We start from the raw sequence: 23,883 nt of genomic DNA, 5'->3' as shown, positions 1-23,883 counted from the left end.
CACAGGTTGGATTATACATTGAGGAAATGCCACAGCTTAAAAAACTCCGTTGTAAATTGACAAGTGATGATTAGAGTGAATGTTTTACATGTGAATCACCTTCACTGTAAGTTTATCATTTCCCACTAACCACCAACACTGTTTGGGAAAGAAATCGCCAATCTATATGTGACATATGATAAATGCAGACAATTAATCAAACTCTTGTAAAGATTAGTTTGTTGGAGCAAAAACAAATTCTCTTAAAAATAGCTAATTAGCGCAACCCCAATCTGGTCACTTACATCTGCCTGCTGCCCCCGATTTCTCAGATCCTTGCCGTCCAGTTCTGTTGCAGCCCATGATTCTGCTGCCCCCACCTGCATCGAGGTCCCGACCACCATTTCTATATCCCACCTCACCCTTCACATCCAATCCACCCTCTCCCCACGATGCTGTTATCGGTATCTTCCCCAAGCCCACTTATACCGCTACTAACCATGGCACTCTGCCATTATCTTCCGAGGTTTTGTTGTGATCCCAATCCATTCACAGTGAGGGAAATACAGTTGAGGTCATTGCTTTACATGTTGTATGGTGATTGAATATATGGGCTTGTTACAATATTATAGGTATTGTAGATGTTTACAAGTTGTGGAGTCCACAAGATTCATGTGTTGATGTCATTGGACATGAGTAGCAGATCCTAGCAATCATTGGTTATCAGAAGAAGTTTAACTAGCATAGTTCATTGAAACCAGCTTTCTAAAATACCTTAAATAGTATGGCCAGAGAAGTATGTATGTAATTTGCTGCATACATTTCAAACTTCACCTCTCCCCATGTGATTTACAGTTGACTGTTCAGTACAGGGAAGATAATTGACTTTTATGGATCTCCAGCCACTGTGGACCCTTACCCTGCCAACCTGAAATCCTCTGCTACGATATATGGCGATTATTTCAGACCTGAATAAAAAGCCTGTGATACTGCTGTACTCTGGTGTGGCACGAGTTCACTGAATGGTGTACTAAAAGTTGATGTACTATGGATATGCTGACTAGTGTACTAGAAGTTTATTGATTTGTGTATTATGGAGTCGCTGACCGAGATATTATGGATTTGCTAACTATTGTACTATAGATTTGTTGGTCGATGCCCTATGGATTTGCTAACTGTATTGGCTTCTCGGCTGAAATGTTATTCCTCTGCTTCCCAGTCTGAGGTACATTGTTTTCCTCTGCTCACTGCCCACTGATCTCCTAGGCTAGATGCAACACCTGCCCTTTTACCTTCTCCCTTCCCGCTGTCCAGGGCCCCAAACATTCCTTCCAGGTGAAACAGCGATTTACTTGTACTTCTTGCAATTTAGTATACTGTATTCACTGCTCACAAGGCAGTCTCTTCTACATTGGGGAGACCAAATGCAAAGTGGGTGACCGTTTTGCAGAACACCTCCATTCAGTCCACAAGCGTGACCCTGAGTTTCCGGTCGCCCGTCACTTTAATTCTCCGCTCCACTCCCACTCTGACCTTTCTGTCCTCAGCCTCCTTCACTGTTCCAATGAAGCTCAACGGAAGCTCGAGGAACAGCACCTCATCTTTCGATTCGGCACTTTACAGCCTTCCGGACTCAACACCGAGTTCAACTATTTCAGACCATAACCTCGGCCCCCATTTTTTTGGACAGCAGGTGCTGATTCTGCTGTTCCCATTTACACCTATTCTAGACCCATCTTTTGTTTCTTTACTTGTCCCATTACCACCCCCTTTTGCCTTGCACCATCATCCCTTTTGTCACTCACCATCTTAAACATTCACCACCTTAAACATCCACTACCTCCACCATCGGCGTACCGTGGCTGCAGTGTGTGCCATCTACAAGATGCACTGCAGCAACTCGCCAAGGCTTCTTCGGCAGCACCTCCCAAACCTGCGACCTCTTCCACCTAGAAGGACAAGGGCAGCAGGTGCATGGGAACACCACCACCTCCAAGTTCCCCTCCAAGTCACACACCATCCTGACTTGGAAGTATATCGCCGCTCCTTCATTGTCGCTGGGTCAAAATCCTGGAACTACCTCCCTAACAAAACTGTGGGAGTACCTTCACCACACAGACTGCAGCGGTTCAAGGCGGCTCACCACCACCTTCTCAAGGGCAATTAGGGATGAATAATAAATGGTGGCCTTGCCAGCGACGCCCATATCCCAGGAACAAATAAAATAAAATTCAATCTCTCTTGCCTTCCACCCCATCACAGATCTTCCCTTTTGTTCTTTCCTCCCATTCCCCTCTTTCCCTGCCTCTGTCCTTGCTTAAAACCTGTTACATCTTCCAGTTCTGATGAAAGGTCATTGACCCGAAACATTATCTCTGTTTCTCTCTCCACAGATGCTGCCTGACCTGCTGAGTGTTCCCAGAATCCGCAGTATTTTGCTTTAGTATGAGATCTTGCACTTCCCTGGTTCCTAATTTGAGTCCTCCTCATGGTGTCCTCGGCTCCCTCACTGCTCTCCTGGATTCAACCGATACTCCTGCTACTAACTCCTTGATTGGATTCCATCTCTTCTGATTTCCTGGACTGTGCCTCATTCTTCCTCTGCTCCTGGTTTTCACGGACGCCACTCCATTCCTCCAGTGCATTACTGGACCATTCTCCACTCCTCCGCTGGTTTCTGAGATAACCACCCTTTCACCACTGATCTCTGGCTCCAGCTCTGCTCCTTCGATGGTTCCAGGATTAATCTCTGCTCCTCCATTGGCTGATAAACTGCTCTTCATCATTTCCGGGGATCCTAGCATTACTTTCACTTCCCCCATGTGTCCCTGGATTCATTATATCGTAAACTCCTGCCCAGAAGCTTCCTTCTCCTTTATCTTGGACTGGTTGCCTCCTCTCTGATCAGCTCCAACCTTACTACCCTCATCATGCCTGGATCTCTCCCACTGGCCCATGTAATTTAGGTTCCATGTGTGTGCTTCTGCATACACACCCTGGCTGGCATTTCATACTAGAGTCCTCTAACTTCAAATCTTTCTTTCTGGTCATTATGGGCCCTGTTCACCTCTCCTCTACTTCCCATCTAGCCATTCCTCTCCTGGCCTTTTCTACTTCCCTTTCTCTCGCACCACACTTCCCTCAATCGCTCCTCCCACTTGTTCCCCAGCCTACTTTCTCTCCTGGGCACTCTCCACCTCAGCCTCCCTCTTTTGCATCCTGGGGTTTCTATCACCTTGCTCACTTCTGGCTGTAACCTCCCGTGCATCCTCTCCTTCGTGCGCCCCAACATTGGTAACAGAACTTTCAATCGCGTGGGCCTGTTCTCTGAAATTCTAAGCCCTTCCACTTCTTTATTTCTGTTTCCTTGTTTAAAAACTTCTCAAAATCCACCTTTCCCCCAAGCCTTCAATCACCTATCCGCGGAACAATGCAGCCGCGCTCCCGTCTTATAATCCCATAAGTATCCCGCTTCGGCAGGGAAAACCAAAGCTGCAACTGGCAAGCCAACTCCTTCAGATCTTGACCGGCAGGGACACTCAAGCGATTTCAGCAATCTTAACCATGATCAAGAAACCTTGGATATTGGCTCATCCCTGAAAATCCTTCAGCAAAAACGTGAAGGTCTCTCAACTGCTGTACAATCTCTTCTCCAGTCCCTAGCCTCCAAAAATAACATGGATGTAATCTGCCTTCAGGAGACACCTGTTGACTTCCTTTCTACCAGCTGTCTTACTCTCTGCATAGCAAATCTGGCCATGCTATCAATGTTACAGCAGATCGTTTTGACACAGAACCACTCACATCTAATTCAGATCTCTGAGATATTGTGAGAGTCAGTCATTTCAGAGCAGCAAATCTGTACAAGCCTCCGAGCCAACCCTGGCCTATGCCAAATATTTTTCCTACGGTCCCAAATCCTGCCATCCACTTTGGCGATTTTAACAACTGCCACACCAACTGGAGATACAGAAAGTCAGATCAAAATTAACCTTCTGGACTAGGCCGCGCTCCATGACCATTAGCTCATCCATGACACAAGACAACGGGGTACTTTTTATTCTGCCAGATGAATGCAAGGCTAAGCTCCTGACCTCACGTGGATCACCAGCATAGGCAATCAAGTTATAAGCAGCATATTGAAATACTTTCCACATGGTCAACATCACCTGATCCTTATTGAAGTTTGAGTTACCATACCTTTTGTGAGCATCAATAAAAACCTCCTTGGAACTAGCAGGAAAGCAAATTGGAGCAATTTTGCACAATTCACCAACCACTATAGATCACTTGTATGTATGCCACACATCTCTAGTGAACAAGCTTACATGTGGTTCACAAGAGGCATTTACAAAGCTGTCACCAAGCCAGTTCCAAGAATAAAGATCTCCATTCCCTGCCTCGGAGGATTGCGCGGAACTCCTCAAACAATGTGAAGAAAGTGTCGATCCAGACATTACCACACATCTTTTAAACAGCTTGAACGATTCGAGAAGAGCAAGATGGGAGAAGTCTACTACGGAATTAAACATGCGTCAAGACCCAGCTGCAAACACTGGGCATTAATCAGAAAACTTGATGCAGCTCAGAAGCCTCCAGTACAGCATCACCCAGTCTCTCCAAACAGCATTGCTACCCACCTGATAAACGTCGCAAAGGCAGATAAGGACAAAAACTTTGAAGAGGTAAAGAAGAAACATCGACAATACAAACAGTGCATACCTGAAGCCGAAGAATACTTCCAGAAATAGAAAGAAAACATTAAAAACAGGTAAAGCCTGTAGAATGGAAAACATCTCCCCCAAGTTCCTGAAGAACCTGGAAAAAATGAGCAGACACTCGCTAGCCATCTTTCAATCTAGAGTCAGGCAGAATAAGATACCCAAGATTTGGTGCAGAACAAAGGTAATAAAATGGCCTTAAAATCTGAGGAAGTCCATTAATACACCCATGGAGTGCTTTGTATTCCTGGTGTCTACCTGCCTTTCTTCCACCAGTGTCCCAGACCACTGCGGCTTTCTCCGCTTTGCCAGAATTTCCATGCTTCCTTCCCCCTCTGCTATTCGGCTGTAACCATTCACACATTCTCTGGGTCTTGTATACATCTTTTGTTTCTCTAATATCTCTCATTATTGCCTCCTTTTGTCTTACACCATTATTATTTCTGTCATTTAATCATCTCCTGTTCTCCATCTAATCACAGACCATTCTTTTGTTTCTTTTCTCCGCATCCCTTTCTCCCTGGCTCAGTTCTTCCTTAGAAGCTGGTCATCTGTAACATCTTCCGGTTTTGACAAAACGCCATTGACCTGAAACGTTAACTCTGTTTCTCTCTCCACAGATGCTGCCTGACCTGCTGAGTGTTCCAGCATTTTATATTAGTGAGTAAGGGCAGCCATTTCAGCCCAAAATAAACGGAGCACTTAAGATGCTATTTCCGCTTTAATTGACATTAGTGCAAATGGATAATCGCTTTTTGACCGATATAAAATGATTGGTTGAATCTGCTCCTTAAAATACAAGACATGAAATATCTACCCCCATTTAGGATATGTTTAATTCACCGAGTCACCGTCTTAGCTCAAGGCACCCAGCCTGGGCAATTTCTCCAGGAAACCTCCATGTCACCTCCAGACGGCATGCTAGGTGGCAAGAACGAGCTTTAAACATAGCCAATGCCTATTTCGTGACAGAGCCAATAGTCCAGCCTCCTGGTTTTGACCTTCCACACCATCTGTGGGTAAAGCTCAATCACTTCAGATATGGAAATGATCAGATGTGCTGCAAATGATTATGTAGGGCTTTTGTGACTCCCGACTTTGCCACTGTGGCCAGTTAGAAGATGTAGGCCACATACTTACAGGTTGCATCCATTGGCATATCCTTATTTTGATATAATAGTTTGGTTTTATATTACAGTTAAATAGCAAAACTTATAGCAATTTGGGAAGTAGGAATGTGCAGTTGGTAGAGTTTCTCTACAGTAAGGGATGAGCGGCGATGTACTGCAGTGCCATTACTGGTAGGAGGGTGTAACTACAGTATAAGTTCAGTTTTCATTATACAGTAATTGCAACACAGGAATTAAAAATGGAAAATAGTAATACAAAAGCGGGACAATAGGAAATACGGTTTTGTATATAGGAAGTGCATGCAGAATTAAGATTTTTAATATACTAATTTGACATATCTCACAATTGAAGTTATTCAATACTCTGAAGTACATCTAGTAATTAGCAAATTCATTTGTTTTTAAAATGAGAAACCTAGATTAAAAAGGCAAGGTCCATGGTGCAGAAATACAGGAAACTCTGGTATCCGGCATCGACGGGACCGGCGTGTTGCCGGTTGATCAAAAATTCCGGATGACGGAGAGGGTTATCTACCGAGGCTACTTTTTAAACAAAGAAAAATAAAAAAAATCAAGCAATGTGCAGTATACAGTAATTGGGTACTCACCTACAGAACGTTGTGTTAAATGGATGGTGGAAGATGCTTGATTAAGTACAATACTGCCAGTTGAGGGTAATGCAATGCAATGACTACCAGCAGCGTGGGAGACACACACTACCCCTGTAAAATGGCGGATCAGAAGAGACTACCGGCAGCGCGGGAGAGTCAGACTCCCGTTACAGGGGTATTGAGGTGTTCCGACTTCCGACAGCACCAAGAAGCCGAGTAGTGGCAGTTTGGAGAACTACCCCCACTGACTAACTCAGCCACCGCGGGAGACTCGGACTCGGCAACATTGCCGGTTATTGAGGTGGTGTTTTCGGAGTGAGAATTTTGCCGGTTAATAGAGAATTCCGGATATTTAGGTGCCGTTTAAATGAGAGTTTCCTGTAACAACAGAAAAAAGCTGGAAATACTCAGCAGGCCAGGCAGCATCCGTGGAGAGAGAAACAGAATTAACGTTTCATCTGATGAAGGGTCCCAGACCTGAAACGTTAACTCTGTTTCTCTCTCCACGGATGCTGCCTGGCCTGCTGAGTGTTTCCAGCTTTTTCTGTTGTTATTTCAGATTTCCAGCATCCGCAGTATTTTGCGATTGTGTCCATGGTGCAGAACACCACCAAAGCATAAAAATAGGAGAAAAGATGTCAAAATTTAACTGGGGAACTTCCTGATCTTTACTACACTACAAAGTGGGGTTGCTCACTGAACTGTTGAAGGGGCAGAGTCAATTTATTTCTTATGCTAACAGTTACACCAGATAATATAGATCATGTAGCAAACTGCAGGACCAAGAATCTATCCACAACACTGCCCGAAGTTCAGAGACTTCAATAAATTCTCAGAGCAATTATGTAGTCACTATTTGGACAGATTTGCTATTGAAAATTCTCAAGAATTAGTTCCCTGGATGATATGTTTGAAGGCTCCTTATGCATTATTTAGTTAAGAATGATTGAGAATTACAGATCAGTCTATATACTAATCAAGTTTTGTTCTGTAGTAGGCATTGTTAGCTTCTACCATCAGGCACTAAAAGTCAGGAGAGTCCAGAATTGATCAACATACATCCAATAAATCTTTCTTGTACATAGTAATAGTTGAAATAGTAATTTCCCCCAGTGGTCAACAAGACTCCATGCAAAATAGAGTCAATATGGGTGTAGAACAGTCAGCATCAGTGAGTGAGAGAGAGTGTGGAACAATGTTGTTAATCTTGTGAATATTACCAAGGTCTAGAAACTTCATTTAAAACTACTGGCAACTCCATTTAATTAAAGTGTAGGATAAATGATAATGGGCAGTGAAATTAATGAGAAATAAACCAAAGTAATGAAGGACCATGTAACCCACAAACCCAAACCCTTGAGACAACACAAATCAGCAGCAACATCCACTGTACAGCATGCCTTTCTTTGTAAAATCCTGAATGACAGTACGTGTCTGCTACACTCTCTGGTAGCCTGGAGGAAAACCATAAATCTCCAAAAATTCATGAAGGCAGCTGCTCATTTCATAAAACTTCCTTCCCATTTTCTAGTCCAGATCCAGCATCAACCCAAGCAAAGACTATTGCCTTTTCCAGCACCTGAATACAAATCTTGCTGAGGAGTTGCAGCATATAAAGACAGGTCAAAAAACAGTGGTAATATCAAAACCTCAGAATTGGCAAGTGCATCTCTTCAACACACTTTCATTGATCAATTTCTAGCAATTCAACCGGCGATTATCGCCACATAGTCAAGCTCTGATTTCCATTTCTTTACCAGCTGCTGCGATGCACCAGTGACACAGGGTAACTCGATCCTTCAATTTTCACACCCTCTTTTCCTTGCCCATGATTCTGCTACGCAACACTGAATGGAGCAGGCACTTATTTACCTTTCTTCACTGAGTATGGATGATGAATGACTCTTGATCGGAAATCATTTTACTTACCATGATTTTTGCTAGCACACCATCATCACTAGAGTCCAAGGTAACGACAGCTTTGTCTGTTTCAATTTCACACAATGCATCACCAACATTAACAGTTTCACCTGGGAAAAGGAAAAAGGATATTAGAAATATCAACAGTTGTTGTGCTTAGAAAGAAAGAACTTGCATTTATTTAGCACCTTTCATGTTCTCAGAATGTCCCAAAGCACTTTAAAGTGAATGGACTACATTTGTGAAGTGCAGTCACCGTTATGTAAGCAAACACGCCAGGCAATTTGCACACGCCAAGTCCCACAAACAGCAATGACATAAATCTCCAAATAATCTGTTTTGCTGTTGTTGGTTAAGGGACAAGTTTTGACCAGGACACTGGAGAGAATTCCCTGGTCTTATTTGAATAGTGCCATGCAATCTTTTACCCGAGGGGGAAAACGGGGCTTCGGCTTAACATCTCATCCGAAAGACGGCACCTCCAACAGTGCAGCACTCCCTCAGTAGAGTACTGATGTGAAGGCCAAGGTTATGTGCTCAAGTCCTGTCGTGGAGATTGAACCCATGACCCTCTGACTCAGAGGCATCAGTGCTATCACTGAGCCAAGGCTAACATTTGTTTCCAACTGATAAAGATGCTGTAACTAATCAGCAATACAACACAAGTAGTAAATGTTTCTCTGATAAAAGCATGAAAACATTGGGGGTTTTTTTGAAAAAGCACAAATAATTCTTTTTTTCTTTAAAAAAACTGCTTATAATGTTTTCATACAAAGCTAACAATTCACAATTTTTCTATGCAAAGGCATAGAGCAGAGTGGAAAGATATGGGGGAGAGAAGGAAAAAGAGGGAAAGGGGACAGCTAACATACACGAGGCAGAACACTGATGTTGCACAGCTTCAATGCGGAGCACTGAGGCAGCAAGGGTAAGGCGACTGCCCAGCAAACACTGAGGCCCACTTGCTTTTTCCCTTGGCATCAAATAAAGTGCGTGTGGGAGACCCAACACCCAAGATAAAAGTAAATAAAGAAATAAATAGTGAGAAACATCAACATATATTTTGCATTTAAGTTTTGGTTTCGATGCTGTGGGGGCAAAGTGATTCAGCAACATGGTCCGATATGTCCCACCATGAAGGCTGTGCGGCATAAAACAGGATATCAGACCATTTAAGGGACACCAATTAGTTTACTTTATCCCCGTTTGACACCGAAACCAGAATTTTGCTCTCATGGCTGAATGCCGACTGCATGCCACATTGAGAACAATTCACACCTCTTGCACTGTTCAAGCCACAATTTGCCTGTTCAACCAGCAGAATCTCTGGTTTTTCAATGTGCTTGGCCAGAGATAACAGGGCAACTGAAACACAATTCTCAATGAATACTACGGAGCATGAGGTCATGGAAAACTTCCTATTTCTCACCCTGCATCAACACTAAAAATGGTGGCCCCACTGAGGAGCTCTTTAATTCTGTACAGCATTGGGCACCATGAGATTATATTGGAGATTTGCTTCTGATAACTAAACAGCTCATTTAAATAGAGTTTTTCAATTTGTCAGGAAGTTCCAATAAAATTAAGGGTTAAATAAATGGCATTCAGGCCCCCCACAACCAAATAAAGATTCAAAAGCAAAATACTGCAGATGCTGGAAATCTGAAACAAAGGCAGAAAATGCTGGAAACACTCAGCAGGTCAGGCAGCATTGGTGGAGAGAGAAACAGTCAACGTTTCAGGTTGATGACCTTGCATCAGAATAAAGTTTCAACCTTATTTCACAAATTCATGTCAGAAATGCCCATATTACCATCAGCACTGCACATTCTTGAATATCTCCTGACCCATATTACCATCAGCACTGTACGTTCTGGAATATCTCCTGACCCATATTATCAGCACTGTACGTTCTTGAATATCTCCTGATCTATATTATCAGCACTGTACATTCTGGAATATCTCCTGACCCATATTACCATCAGCACTGTACATTCTTGAATATCTCCTGATCCATATTACCATCAGCACTGTATGTTCTTGAATATCTCCTGACCCATATTACCATCAGTACTGTACGTTCTGGAATATCTCCTGGCCCACATTACCATCAGCATTGTACGTTCTGGAATATCTCCTGACCCATATTACCATCAGCACTGTACGTTCTGGAATATCTCCTGACCCATATTACCATCAGCACTGTACGTTCTGGAATATCTCCTGACCCATATTACCATCAACACTGTACGTTCTTGAATATCTCCTGACCCATATTACCATCAGCACTGTACGTTCTGGAATATCTCCTGACCCATATGACCATCAGCACTGTACGTTCTGGAATATCTCCTGACCCACATTACCATCAGCACTGTACGTTCTTGAATAGCTCCTGACCCATATTACCATCAGTACTGTACGTTCTGGAATATCTCCTGATCTATATTACCATCAGCACTGTACGTTCTTGACTATCTCCTGATCCACATTACCATCAGCACTGTACGTTCTGGAATATCTCCTGATCCATATTACCATCAGCACTGTACGTTCTGGAATATCTCCTGATCCATATTACCATCAGCACTGTACATTCTGGAATATCTCCTGATCCACATTACCATCAGCACTGTACATTCTGGAATATCTCCTGATCCACATTGCCATCAGCACTGTACGTTCTGGAATATCTCCTGATCCATATTACCATCAGCACTGTACATTCTGGAATATCTCCTGATCCATATTACCATCAGCACTGTACATTCTGGAATATCTCCTGATCCATATTATCATCAGTACTGTACGTTCTGGAATATCTCCTGATCTATATTACCATCAGCACTGTACATTCTGGAATATCTCCTGATCCATATTATCATCAGTACTGTACGTTCTGGAATATCTCCTGATCCATATTACCATCAGCACTGTACATTCTGGAATATCTCCTGATCCATATTACCATCAGCACTGTACATTCTGGAATATCTCCTGATCCATATTATCATCAGTACTGTACGTTCTGGAATATCTCCTGATCTATATTACCATCAGTACTGTACGTTCTGGAATATCTCCTGATCCACATTACCATCAGCACTGTACATTCTGGAATATCTCCTGATCCATATTACCATCAGCACTGTACGTTCTGGAATATCTCCTGATCTATATTACCATCAGCACTGTACGTTCTGGAATATCTCCTGATCCATATTATCAGTACTGTACGTTCTGGAATATCTCCTGATCCATATTACCATCAGCACTGTACGTTCTGGAATATCTCCTGATCTATATTATCATCAGCACTGTACATTCTGGAATATCTCCTGATCCATATTACCATCAGCACTGTACGTTCTTGAATATCTCCTGACCCACATTATCATCAGCACTGTACATTCTGGAATATCTCCTGATCCATATTACCATCAGCACTGTACGTTCTTGAATATCTCCTGACCCACATTATCATCAGCATTGTACGTTCTGGAATATCTCCTGATCCACATTACCATCAGCACTGTACGTTCTTGAATATCTCCTGATCTATATTACCATCAGCACTGTACGTTCTGGAATATCTCCTGATCCACATTACCATCAGCACTGTACGTTCTTGAATATCTCCTGATCTATATTACCATCAGCACTGTACGTTCTTGAATATCTCCTGATCTATATTACCATCAGCACTGTACGTTCTTGAATATCTCCTGATCTATATTACCATCAGCACTGTACATTCTGGAATATCTCCTGATCCACATTATCATCAGCACTGTACATTCTGGAATATCTCCTGATCCACATTACCATCAGCACTGTACGTTCTTGAATATCTCCTGATCTATATTACCATCAGCACTGTACATTCTGGAATATCTCCTGATCTATATTACCATCAGCACTGTACATTCTGGAATATCTCCTGATCCACATTATCAGCACTGTACATTCTCGAATATCTCCTGACCCATATTACCATCAGCACTGTACGTTCTGGAATATCTCCTGATCCATATTACCATCAGCACTGTACGTTCTGGAATATCTCCTGATCCTATTACCATCAGCACTGTACGTTCTGGAATATCTCCTGATCCATATTACCATCAGCACTGTATGTTCTGGAATATCTCCTGATCTATATTATCATCAGCACTGTACGTTCTGGAATATCTCCTGATCCATATTACCATCAGCACTGTACGTTCTGGAATATCTCCTGATCCATATTACCATCAGCACTGTACGTTCTGGAATATCTCCTGATCCATATTACCATCAGCACTGTACGTTCTGGAATATCTCCTGATCCATATTACCATCAGCACTGTACGTTCTGGAATATCTCCTGATCCATATTACCATCAGCACTGTACGTTCTGGAATATCTCCTGATCCATATTACCATCAGCACTGTACATTCTGGAATATCTCCTGATCCACATTACCATCAGCACTGCACGTTCTAGAATATCTCCTGATCCATATTACCATCAGCACTGTACGTTCTGGAATATCTCCTGATCCATATTACCATCAGCACTGTACGTTCTGGAATATCTCCTGATCCATATTACCATCAGCACTGTACGTTCTGGAATATCTCCTGATCTATATTACCATCAGCACTGTACATTTTGGAATATCTCCTGATCCACATTATCAGCATTGTACATTCTGGAATATTTCCTGATCTATATTACCATCAGCACTGTACGTTCTGGAATATCTCCTGACCCATATTACCATCAGCACTGTACGTTCTGGAATATCTCCTGATCCATATTACCATCAGCACTGTATGTTCTGGAATATCTCCTAATCCACATTACCATCAGCACTGTACGTTCTGGAATATCTCCTGATCCACATTATCATCAGCACTGTACGTTCTGAATTATCTCCTGATCCACATTATCATCAGCACTATGTTCTGGAATATCTCCTGATCCATATTACCATCAGCAATGTACATTCTGGAATATCTCCTGATCCATATTACCATCAGCAATGTACATTCTGGAATATCTCCTGATCCATATTACCATCAGCACTGTACATTCTGGAATATCTCCTGATCCACATTATCATCAGCACTGTACATTCTGGAATATCTCCTGATCCACATTATCATCAGCACTGTACATTCTGGAATATCTCCTGATCCACATTATCATCAGCACTGTACATTCTGGAATATCTCCTGATCTATATTACCATCAGCACTGTACATTCTGGAATATCTCCTGATCCACATTACCATCAGCACTGTACGTTCTGGAATATCTCCTGATCCACATTACCATCAGCACTGTACGTTCTGGAATATCTCCTGATCCACATTATCATCAGCACTGTACGTTCTGGAATATCTCCTGATCCACATTATCATCAGCACTGTACATTCTGGAATATCTCCTGATCTATATTACCATCAGCACTGTACATTCTGGAATATCTCCTGATCTATATTACCATCAGCACTGTACGTTCTTGAATATCTCCTGATGCACATTATCATCAGCACTGTACATTCTGGAATATCTCCTGATCCACATTATCAGCACTGCACATTCTGGAATATCTCCTGATCTATATTACCATCAGCACTGTACGTTCTGGAATATCTCCTGACCCATATTACCATCAGCACTGTACGTTCTGGAATATCTCCTGTTCCATATTACCATCAGCACTGTACGTTCTGGAATATCTCCTGATCCATATTACCATCAGCACTGTACGTTCTGGAATATCTCCTGATCCATATTACCATCAGCACTGTACGTTCTGGAATATCTCCTGATCCATATTACCATCAGCACTGTACATTCTGGAATATCTCCTGATCCATATTACCATCAGCACTGTACATTCTGGAATATCTCCTGATCCATATTATCATCAGTACTGTACGTTCTGGAATATCTCCTGATCCATATTACCATCAGCACTGTACGTTCTGGAATATCTCCTGATCTATATTATCATCAGCACTGTACGTTCTGGAATATCTCCTGATCCATATTACCATCAGCACTGTACATTCTGGAATATCTCCTGATCCATATTACCATCAGCACTGTACATTCTGGAATATCTCCTGATCCACATTATCATCAGCACTGTACGTTCTTGAATATCTCCTGACCCACATTATCATCAGCACTGCACATTCTGGAATATCTCCTGATCCATATTACCATCAGCACTGTACGTTCTTGAATATCTCCTGACCCACATTATCATCAGCATTGTACGTTCTGGAATATCTCCTGATCCACATTACCATCAGCACTGTACGTTCTTGAATATCTCCTGATCTATATTACCATCAGCACTGTGCATTCTGGAATATCTCCTGATCCACATTATCATCAGCACTGTACATTCTGGAATATCTCCTGATCCACATTATCATCAGCACTGTACATTCTGGAATATCTCCTGATCTATATTACCATCAGCACTGTACGTTCTGGAATATCTCCTGACCCATATTACCATCAGCACTGTACGTTCTGGAATATCTCCTGTTCCATATTACCATCAGCACTGTACGTTCTGGAATATCTCCTGATCTATATTATCATCAGCACTGTACGTTCTGGAATATCTCCTGATCCATATTACCATCAGCACTGTACATTCTGGAATATCTCCTGATCCATATTACCATCAGCACTGTACATTCTGGAATATCTCCTGATCCACATTATCATCAGCACTGTACGTTCTTGAATATCTCCTGACCCACATTATCATCAGCAGTGTACATTCTGGAATATCTCCTGATCCACATTACCATCAGCACTGTACGTTCTTGAATATCTCCTGATCTATATTACCATCAGCACTGTACATTCTGGAATATCTCCTGATCCACATTATCAGCACTGTACATTCTGGAATATCTCCTGATCCACATTATCATCAGCACTGTACATTCTGGAATATCTCCTGATCCATATTACCATCAGCACTGTACATTCTGGAATATCTCCTGATCCACATTATCATCAGCAGTGTACATTCTGGAATATCTCCTGATCCACATTACCATCAGCACTGTACGTTCTTGAATATCTCCTGATCTATATTACCATCAGCACTGTACATTCTGGAATATCTCCTGATCCACATTATCAGCACTGTACATTCTGGAATATCTCCTGATCCACATTATCATCAGCACTGTACATTCTGGAATATCTCCTGATCCACATTACCATCAGCACTGTACATTCTGGAATATCTCCTGATCCACATTATCATCAGCACTGTACATTCTGGAATATCTCCTGATCCATATTACCATCAGCACTGTACGTTCTGGAATATCTCCTGATCTATATTACCATCAGCACTGTACATTTTGGAATATCTCCTGATCCACATTATCAGCATTGTACATTCTGGAATATCTCCTGATCTATATTACCATCAGCACTGTACGTTCTGGAATATCTCCTGATCCATATTACCATCAGCACTGTACGTTCTGGAATATCTCCTGATCCATATTACCATCAGCACTGTACGTTCTGGAATATCTCCTGATCCATATTACCATCAGCACTGTACGTTCTGGAATATCTCCTGATCCATATTACCATCAGCACTGTACGTTCTTGAATATCTCCTGATCCACATTACCATCAGCACTGTACATTCTGGAATATCTCCTGATCCACATTACCATCAGCACTGTACGTTCTGGAATATCTCCTGATCTATATTACCATCAGCACTGTACGTTCTGGAATATCTCCTGATCCGTATTACCATCAGCACTGTACGTTCTTGAATATCTCCTGATCCACATTACCATCAGCACTGTACATTCTGGAATATCTCCTGACCCATATTACCATCAGCACCGTACATTCTGGAATATCTCCTGATCCACATTATCATCAGCACTGTACGTTCTGGAATATCTCCTGATCCACATTACCATCAGCACTGTACGTTCTGGAATATCTCCTGACCCACATTATCATCAGCACTGTACGTTCTGGAATATCTCCTGATCCATATTACCATCAGCACTGTACATTCTGGAATATCTCCTGATCCACATTACCATCAGCACTGTACATTCTGGAATATCTCCTGATCCACATTATCAGCACTGTACATTCTGGAATATCTCCTGATCTATATTACCATCAGCACTGTACGTTCTTGAATATCTCCTGATCCACATTATCATCAGCACTGTACGTTCTGGAATATCTCCTGACCCACATTATCATCAGCACTGTACGTTCTGGAATATCTCCTGATCCATATTACCATCAGCACTGTACATTCTGGAATATCTCCTGATCCATATTACCATCAGCACTGTACGTTCTTGAATATCTCCTGATCCACATTACCATCAGCACTGTACATTCTGGAATATCTCCTGACCCATATTACCATCAGCAATGTACATTCTGGAATATCTCCTGATCCATATTACCATCAGCACTGTACATTCTGGAATATCTCCTGATCCACATTATCATCAGCACTGTACATTCTGGAATATCTCCTGATCCACATTATCATCAGCACTGTACATTCTGGAATATCTCCTGATCTATATTACCATCAGCACTGTACATTCTGGAATATCTCCTGATCTATATTACCATCAGCACTGTATGTTCTGGAATATCTCCTGATCCACATTACCATCAGCACTGTACGTTCTGGAATATCTCCTGACCCACATTATCATCAGCACTGTATGTTCTGGAATATCTCCTGATCCACATTACCATCAGCACTGTATGTTCTGGAATATCTCCTGATCCACATTATCATCAGCACTGTACGTTCTGGAATATCTCCTGACCCACATTATCAGCACTGTACGTTCTGGAATATCTCCTGATCCATATTACCATCAGCACTGTACATTCTGGAATATCTCCTGATCCACATTATCATCAGTACTGTACATTCTTGAATATCTCCTGATCCATATTACCATCAGCACTGTACGTTCTTGAATATCTCCTGATCCACATTATCATCAGCACTGTACGTTCTTGAATATCTCCTGATCCATATTACCATCAGCACTGTACATTCTGGAATATCTCCTGATCCACATTATCAGCATTGTACATTCTGGAATATCTCCTGATCTATATTACCATCAGTACTGTACGTTCTGGAATATCTCCTGACCCATATTACCATCAGCACTGTACGTTCTGGAATATCTCCTGATCCATATTACCATCAGCACTGTATGTTCTGGAATATCTCCTGATCTATATTACCATCAGCACTGTACGTTCTGGAATATCTCCTGATCCATATTACCATCAGCACTGTACATTCTGGAATATCTCCTGATCCACATTACCATCAGCACTGTACGTTCTGGAATATCTCCTGATCCACATTACCATCAGCACTGTACGTTCTGGAATATCTCCTGATCTATATTACCATCAGCACTGTACGTTCTGGAATATCTCCTGATCCATATTACCATCAGCACTGTACATTCTGGAATATCTCCTGATCCATATTACCATCAGCACTGTACATTCTGGAATATCTCCTGATCCATATTATCATCAGTACTGTACGTTCTGGAATATCTCCTGATCCATATTACCATCAGCACTGTACGTTCTGGAATATCTCCTGATCCATATTACCATCAGCACTGTACGTTCTGGAATATCTCTTGATCCATATTATCATCAGTACTGTACGTTCTGGAATATCTCCTGATCCATATTACCATCAGCACTGTACGTTCTGGAATATCTCCTGACCCATATTACCATCAGTACTGTACGTTCTGGAATATCTCCTGATCCATATTACCATCAGCACTGTACGTTCTGGAATATCTCCTGACCCATATTACCATCAGCACTGTACGTTCTGGAATATCTCCTGATCTATATTACCATCAGCACTGTACGTTCTGGAATATCTCCTGATCCATATTACCATCAGTACTGTACGTTCTGGAATATCTCCTGATCCATATTACCATCAGCACTGTACGTTCTGGAATATCTCCTGACCCATATTACCATCAGTACTGTACGTTCTGGAATATCTCCTGATCCATATTACCATCAGCACTGTACGTTCTGGAATATCTCCTGATCTATATTACCATCAGCACTGTACGTTCTGGAATATCTCCTGATTCATATTACCATCAGCACTGTACATTCTGGAATATCTCCTGATCCATATTATCATCAGTACTGTACGTTCTGGAATATCTCCTGATCCATATTACCATCAGCACTGTACATTCTGGAATATCTCCTGACCCATATTACCATCAGCACTGTACGTTCTGGAATATCTCCTGATCTATATTACCATCAGCACTGTACGTTCTGGAATATCTCCTGATCCATATTACCATCAGCACTGTACGTTCTGGAATATCTCCTGATCCGTATTACCATCAGCACTGTACGTTCTGGAATATCTCCTGATCCATATTACCATCAGCACTGTACGTTCTGGAATATCTCCTGATCTATATTACCATCAGCACTGTACGTTCTGGAATATCTCCTGATTCATATTACCATCAGCACTGTACATTCTGGAATATCTCCTGATCCATATTATCATCAGCACTGTACGTTCTGGAATATCTCCTGATCCATATTACCATCAGCAGTGTACGTTCTGGAATATCTCCTGATCCACATTATCAGCACTGTACATTCTGGAATATCTCCTGATCCACATTATCATCAGCACTGTACATTCTGGAATATCTCCTGATCCATATTACCATCAGCACTGTACATTCTGGAATATCTCCTGATCCACATTATCATCAGCAGTGTACATTCTGGAATATCTCCTGATCCACATTACCATCAGCACTGTACGTTCTTGAATATCTCCTGATCTATATTACCATCAGCACTGTACATTCTGGAATATCTCCTGATCCACATTATCAGCACTGTACATTCTGGAATATCTCCTGATCCACATTATCATCAGCACTGTACATTCTGGAATATCTCCTGATCCACATTACCATCAGCACTGTACATTCTGGAATATCTCCTGATCCACATTATCATCAGCACTGTACATTCTGGAATATCTCCTGATCCATATTACCATCAGCACTGTACGTTCTGGAATATCTCCTGATCCATATTACCATCAGCACTGTACGTTCTGGAATATCTCCTGATCCATATTACCATCAGCACTGTACGTTCTGGAATATCTCCTGATCCATATTACCATCAGCACTGTACGTTCTGGAATATCTCCTGATCCACATTACCATCAGCACTGTACGTTCTGGAATATCTCCTGATCCATATTACCATCAGCACTGTACGTTCTGGAATATCTCCTGATCCATATTATCAGCACTGTACATTCTGGAATATCTCCTGATCCATATTACCATCAGCACTGTACGTTCTTGAATATCTCCTGATCTATATTACCATCAGCACTGTACATTTTGGAATATCTCCTGATCCACATTATCAGCATTGTACATTCTGGAATATCTCCTGATCTATATTACCATCAGCACTGTACGTTCTGGAATATCTCCTGATCCATATTACCATCAGCACTGTACGTTCTGGAATATCTCCTGATCCATATTACCATCAGCACTGTACGTTCTGGAATATCTCCTGATCCATATTACCATCAGCACTGTACGTTCTGGAATATCTCCTGATCCATATTACCATCAGCACTGTACGTTCTGGAATATCTCCTGACCCATATTACCATCAGCACTGTACGTTCTGGAATATCTCCTGACCCATATTACCATCAGCACTGTACGTTCTGGAATATCTCCTGATCCATATTACCATCAGCACTGTATGTTCTGGAATATCTCCTGATCCATATTACCATCAGCACTGTACGTTCTGGAATATCTCCTGATCCATATTACCATCAGCACTGTACGTTCTTGAATATCTCCTGATCCACATTACCATCAGCACTGTACATTCTGGAATATCTCCTGATCCACATTACCATCAGCACTGTACGTTCTGGAATATCTCCTGATCTATATTACCATCAGCACTGTACGTTCTGGAATATCTCCTGATCCGTATTACCATCAGCACTGTACGTTCTTGAATATCTCCTGATCCACATTACCATCAGCACTGTACATTCTGGAATATCTCCTGACCCATATTACCATCAGCACCGTACATTCTGGAATATCTCCTGATCCACATTATCATCAGCACTGTACGTTCTGGAATATCTCCTGATCCACATTACCATCAGCACTGTACGTTCTGGAATATCTCCTGACCCACATTATCATCAGCACTGTACGTTCTGGAATATCTCCTGATCCATATTACCATCAGCACTGTACATTCTGGAATATCTCCTGATCCACATTACCATCAGCACTGTACATTCTGGAATATCTCCTGATCCACATTATCAGCACTGTACATTCTGGAATATCTCCTGATCTATATTACCATCAGCACTGTACGTTCTTGAATATCTCCTGATCCACATTATCATCAGCACTGTACGTTCTGGAATATCTCCTGACCCACATTATCATCAGCACTGTACGTTCTGGAATATCTCCTGATCCATATTACCATCAGCACTGTACATTCTGGAATATCTCCTGATCCACATTATCATCAGCACTGTACGTTCTGGAATATCTCCTGATCCATATTACCATCAGCACTGTACATTCTGGAATATCTCCTGATCCATATTACCATCAGCACTGTACATTCTGGAATATCTCCTGATCCATATTACCATCAGCACTGTACATTCTGGAATATCTCCTGATCCACATTATCAGCACTGTACATTCTGGAATATCTCCTGATCTATATTACCATCAGCACTGTACGTTCTGGAATATCTCCTGATCCACATTATCATCAGCACTTTGTTCTGGAATATCTCCTGATCCATATTACCATCAGCACTGTACGTTCTGGAATATCTCCTGATCCATATTACCATCAGCACTGTATGTTCTGGAATATCTCCTGATCCACATTATCAGCACTGTACATTCTGGAATATCTCCTGATCTATATTACCATCAGCACTGTACATTCTGGAATATCTCCTGATCTATATTACCATCAGCACTGTATGTTCTGGAATATCTCCTGATCTATATTACCATCAGCACTGTACGTTCTGGAATATCTCCTGATCCACATTACCATCAGCACTGTACATTCTGGAATATCTCCTGACCCATATTACCATCAGCAATGTGCATTCTGGAATATCTCCTGATCCATATTACCATCAGCACTGTACATTCTGGAATATCTCCTGATCCACATTATCATCAGCACTGTACATTCTGGAATATCTCCTGATCCACATTATCATCAGCACTGTACATTCTGGAATATCTCCTGATCTATATTACCATCAGCACTGTACATTCTGGAATATCTCCTGATCTATATTACCATCAGCACTGTATGTTCTGGAATATCTCCTGATCCACATTACCATCAGCACTGTACGTTCTGGAATATCTCCTGACCCACATTATCATCAGCACTGTATGTTCTGGAATATCTCCTGATCCACATTATCATCAGCACTGTACGTTCTGGAATATCTCCTGACCCACATTATCAGCACTGTACGTTCTGGAATATCTCCTGATCCATATTACCATCAGCACTGTACATTCTGGAATATCTCCTGATCCACATTATCATCAGTACTGTACATTCTTGAATATCTCCTGATCCATATTACCATCAGCACTGTACGTTCTTGAATATCTCCTGATCCACATTATCATCAGCACTGTACGTTCTTGAATATCTCCTGATCCATATTACCATCAGCACTGTACATTCTGGAATATCTCCTGATCCACATTATCAGCATTGTACATTCTGGAATATCTCCTGATCTATATTACCATCAGCACTGTACGTTCTGGAATATCTCCTGACCCATATTACCATCAGCACTGTACGTTCTGGAATATCTCCTGATCCATATTACCATCAGCACTGTATGTTCTGGAATATCTCCTGATCTATATTACCATCAGCACTGTACGTTCTGGAATATCTCCTGATCCATATTACCATCAGCACTGTACATTCTGGAATATCTCCTGATCCACATTACCATCAGCACTGTACGTTCTGGAATATCTCCTGATCCACATTACCATCAGCACTGTACGTTCTGGAATATCTCCTGATCTATATTACCATCAGCACTGTACGTTCTGGAATATCTCCTGATCCATATTACCATCAGCACTGTACATTCTGGAATATCTCCTGATCCATATTACCATCAGCACTGTACATTCTGGAATATCTCCTGATCCATATTATCATCAGTACTGTACGTTCTGGAATATCTCCTGATCCATATTACCATCAGCACTGTACGTTCTGGAATATCTCCTGATCCATATTACCATCAGCACTGTACGTTCTGGAATATCTCTTGATCCATATTATCATCAGTACTGTACGTTCTGGAATATCTCCTGATCCATATTACCATCAGCACTGTACGTTCTGGAATATCTCCTGACCCATATTACCATCAGTACTGTACGTTCTGGAATATCTCCTGATCCATATTACCATCAGCACTGTACGTTCTGGAATATCTCCTGACCCATATTACCATCAGCACTGTACGTTCTGGAATATCTCCTGATCTATATTACCATCAGCACTGTACGTTCTGGAATATCTCCTGATCCATATTACCATCAGTACTGTACGTTCTGGAATATCTCCTGATCCATATTACCATCAGCACTGTACGTTCTGGAATATCTCCTGACCCATATTACCATCAGTACTGTACGTTCTGGAATATCTCCTGATCCATATTACCATCAGCACTGTACGTTCTGGAATATCTCCTGATCTATATTACCATCAGCACTGTACGTTCTGGAATATCTCCTGATTCATATTACCATCAGCACTGTACATTCTGGAATATCTCCTGATCCATATTATCATCAGTACTGTACGTTCTGGAATATCTCCTGATCCATATTACCATCAGCACTGTACATTCTGGAATATCTCCTGACCCATATTACCATCAGCACTGTACGTTCTGGAATATCTCCTGATCTATATTACCATCAGCACTGTACGTTCTGGAATATCTCCTGATCCATATTACCATCAGCACTGTACGTTCTGGAATATCTCCTGATCCGTATTACCATCAGCACTGTACGTTCTGGAATATCTCCTGATCCATATTACCATCAGCACTGTACGTTCTGGAATATCTCCTGATCTATATTACCATCAGCACTGTACGTTCTGGAATATCTCCTGATTCATATTACCAGCAGCACTGTACATTCTGGAATATCTCCTGATCCATATTATCATCAGTACTGTACGTTCTGGAATATCTCCTGATCCATATTACCATCAGCACTGTACGTTCTGGAATATCTCCTGACCCATATTACCATCAGCACTGTACGTT

At 41.7% G+C, this 23,883-nt stretch overlaps 1 protein-coding gene across 1 annotated transcript in view; it reads right to left on the bottom strand.

Moving 5' to 3' along the window:
* The window catches only part of pdhx (pyruvate dehydrogenase complex component X), a 266,635-nt gene that overhangs the window by 199,829 nt on the left and 42,923 nt on the right, over positions 1-23,883 (bottom strand). The window contains exon 3 of the mRNA XM_086007530.1: positions 8,371-8,471. Within this exon, the coding sequence (XP_085863656.1) occupies positions 8,371-8,471 (101 nt within the window). The remainder of the gene's footprint in view (positions 1-8,370; positions 8,472-23,883) is intronic.

This window comes from Somniosus microcephalus, chromosome 15 (assembly GCF_052327205.1).
Source record: "Somniosus microcephalus isolate GS21.2 chromosome 15, FLI_Smic_1.0, whole genome shotgun sequence".
NCBI classification, from domain to species: Eukaryota; Metazoa; Chordata; class Chondrichthyes; order Squaliformes; family Somniosidae; genus Somniosus; species Somniosus microcephalus.
Note: the sequence above shows the minus strand (reverse complement) of the source record. Positions and strands in the feature narration are given on the sequence as shown.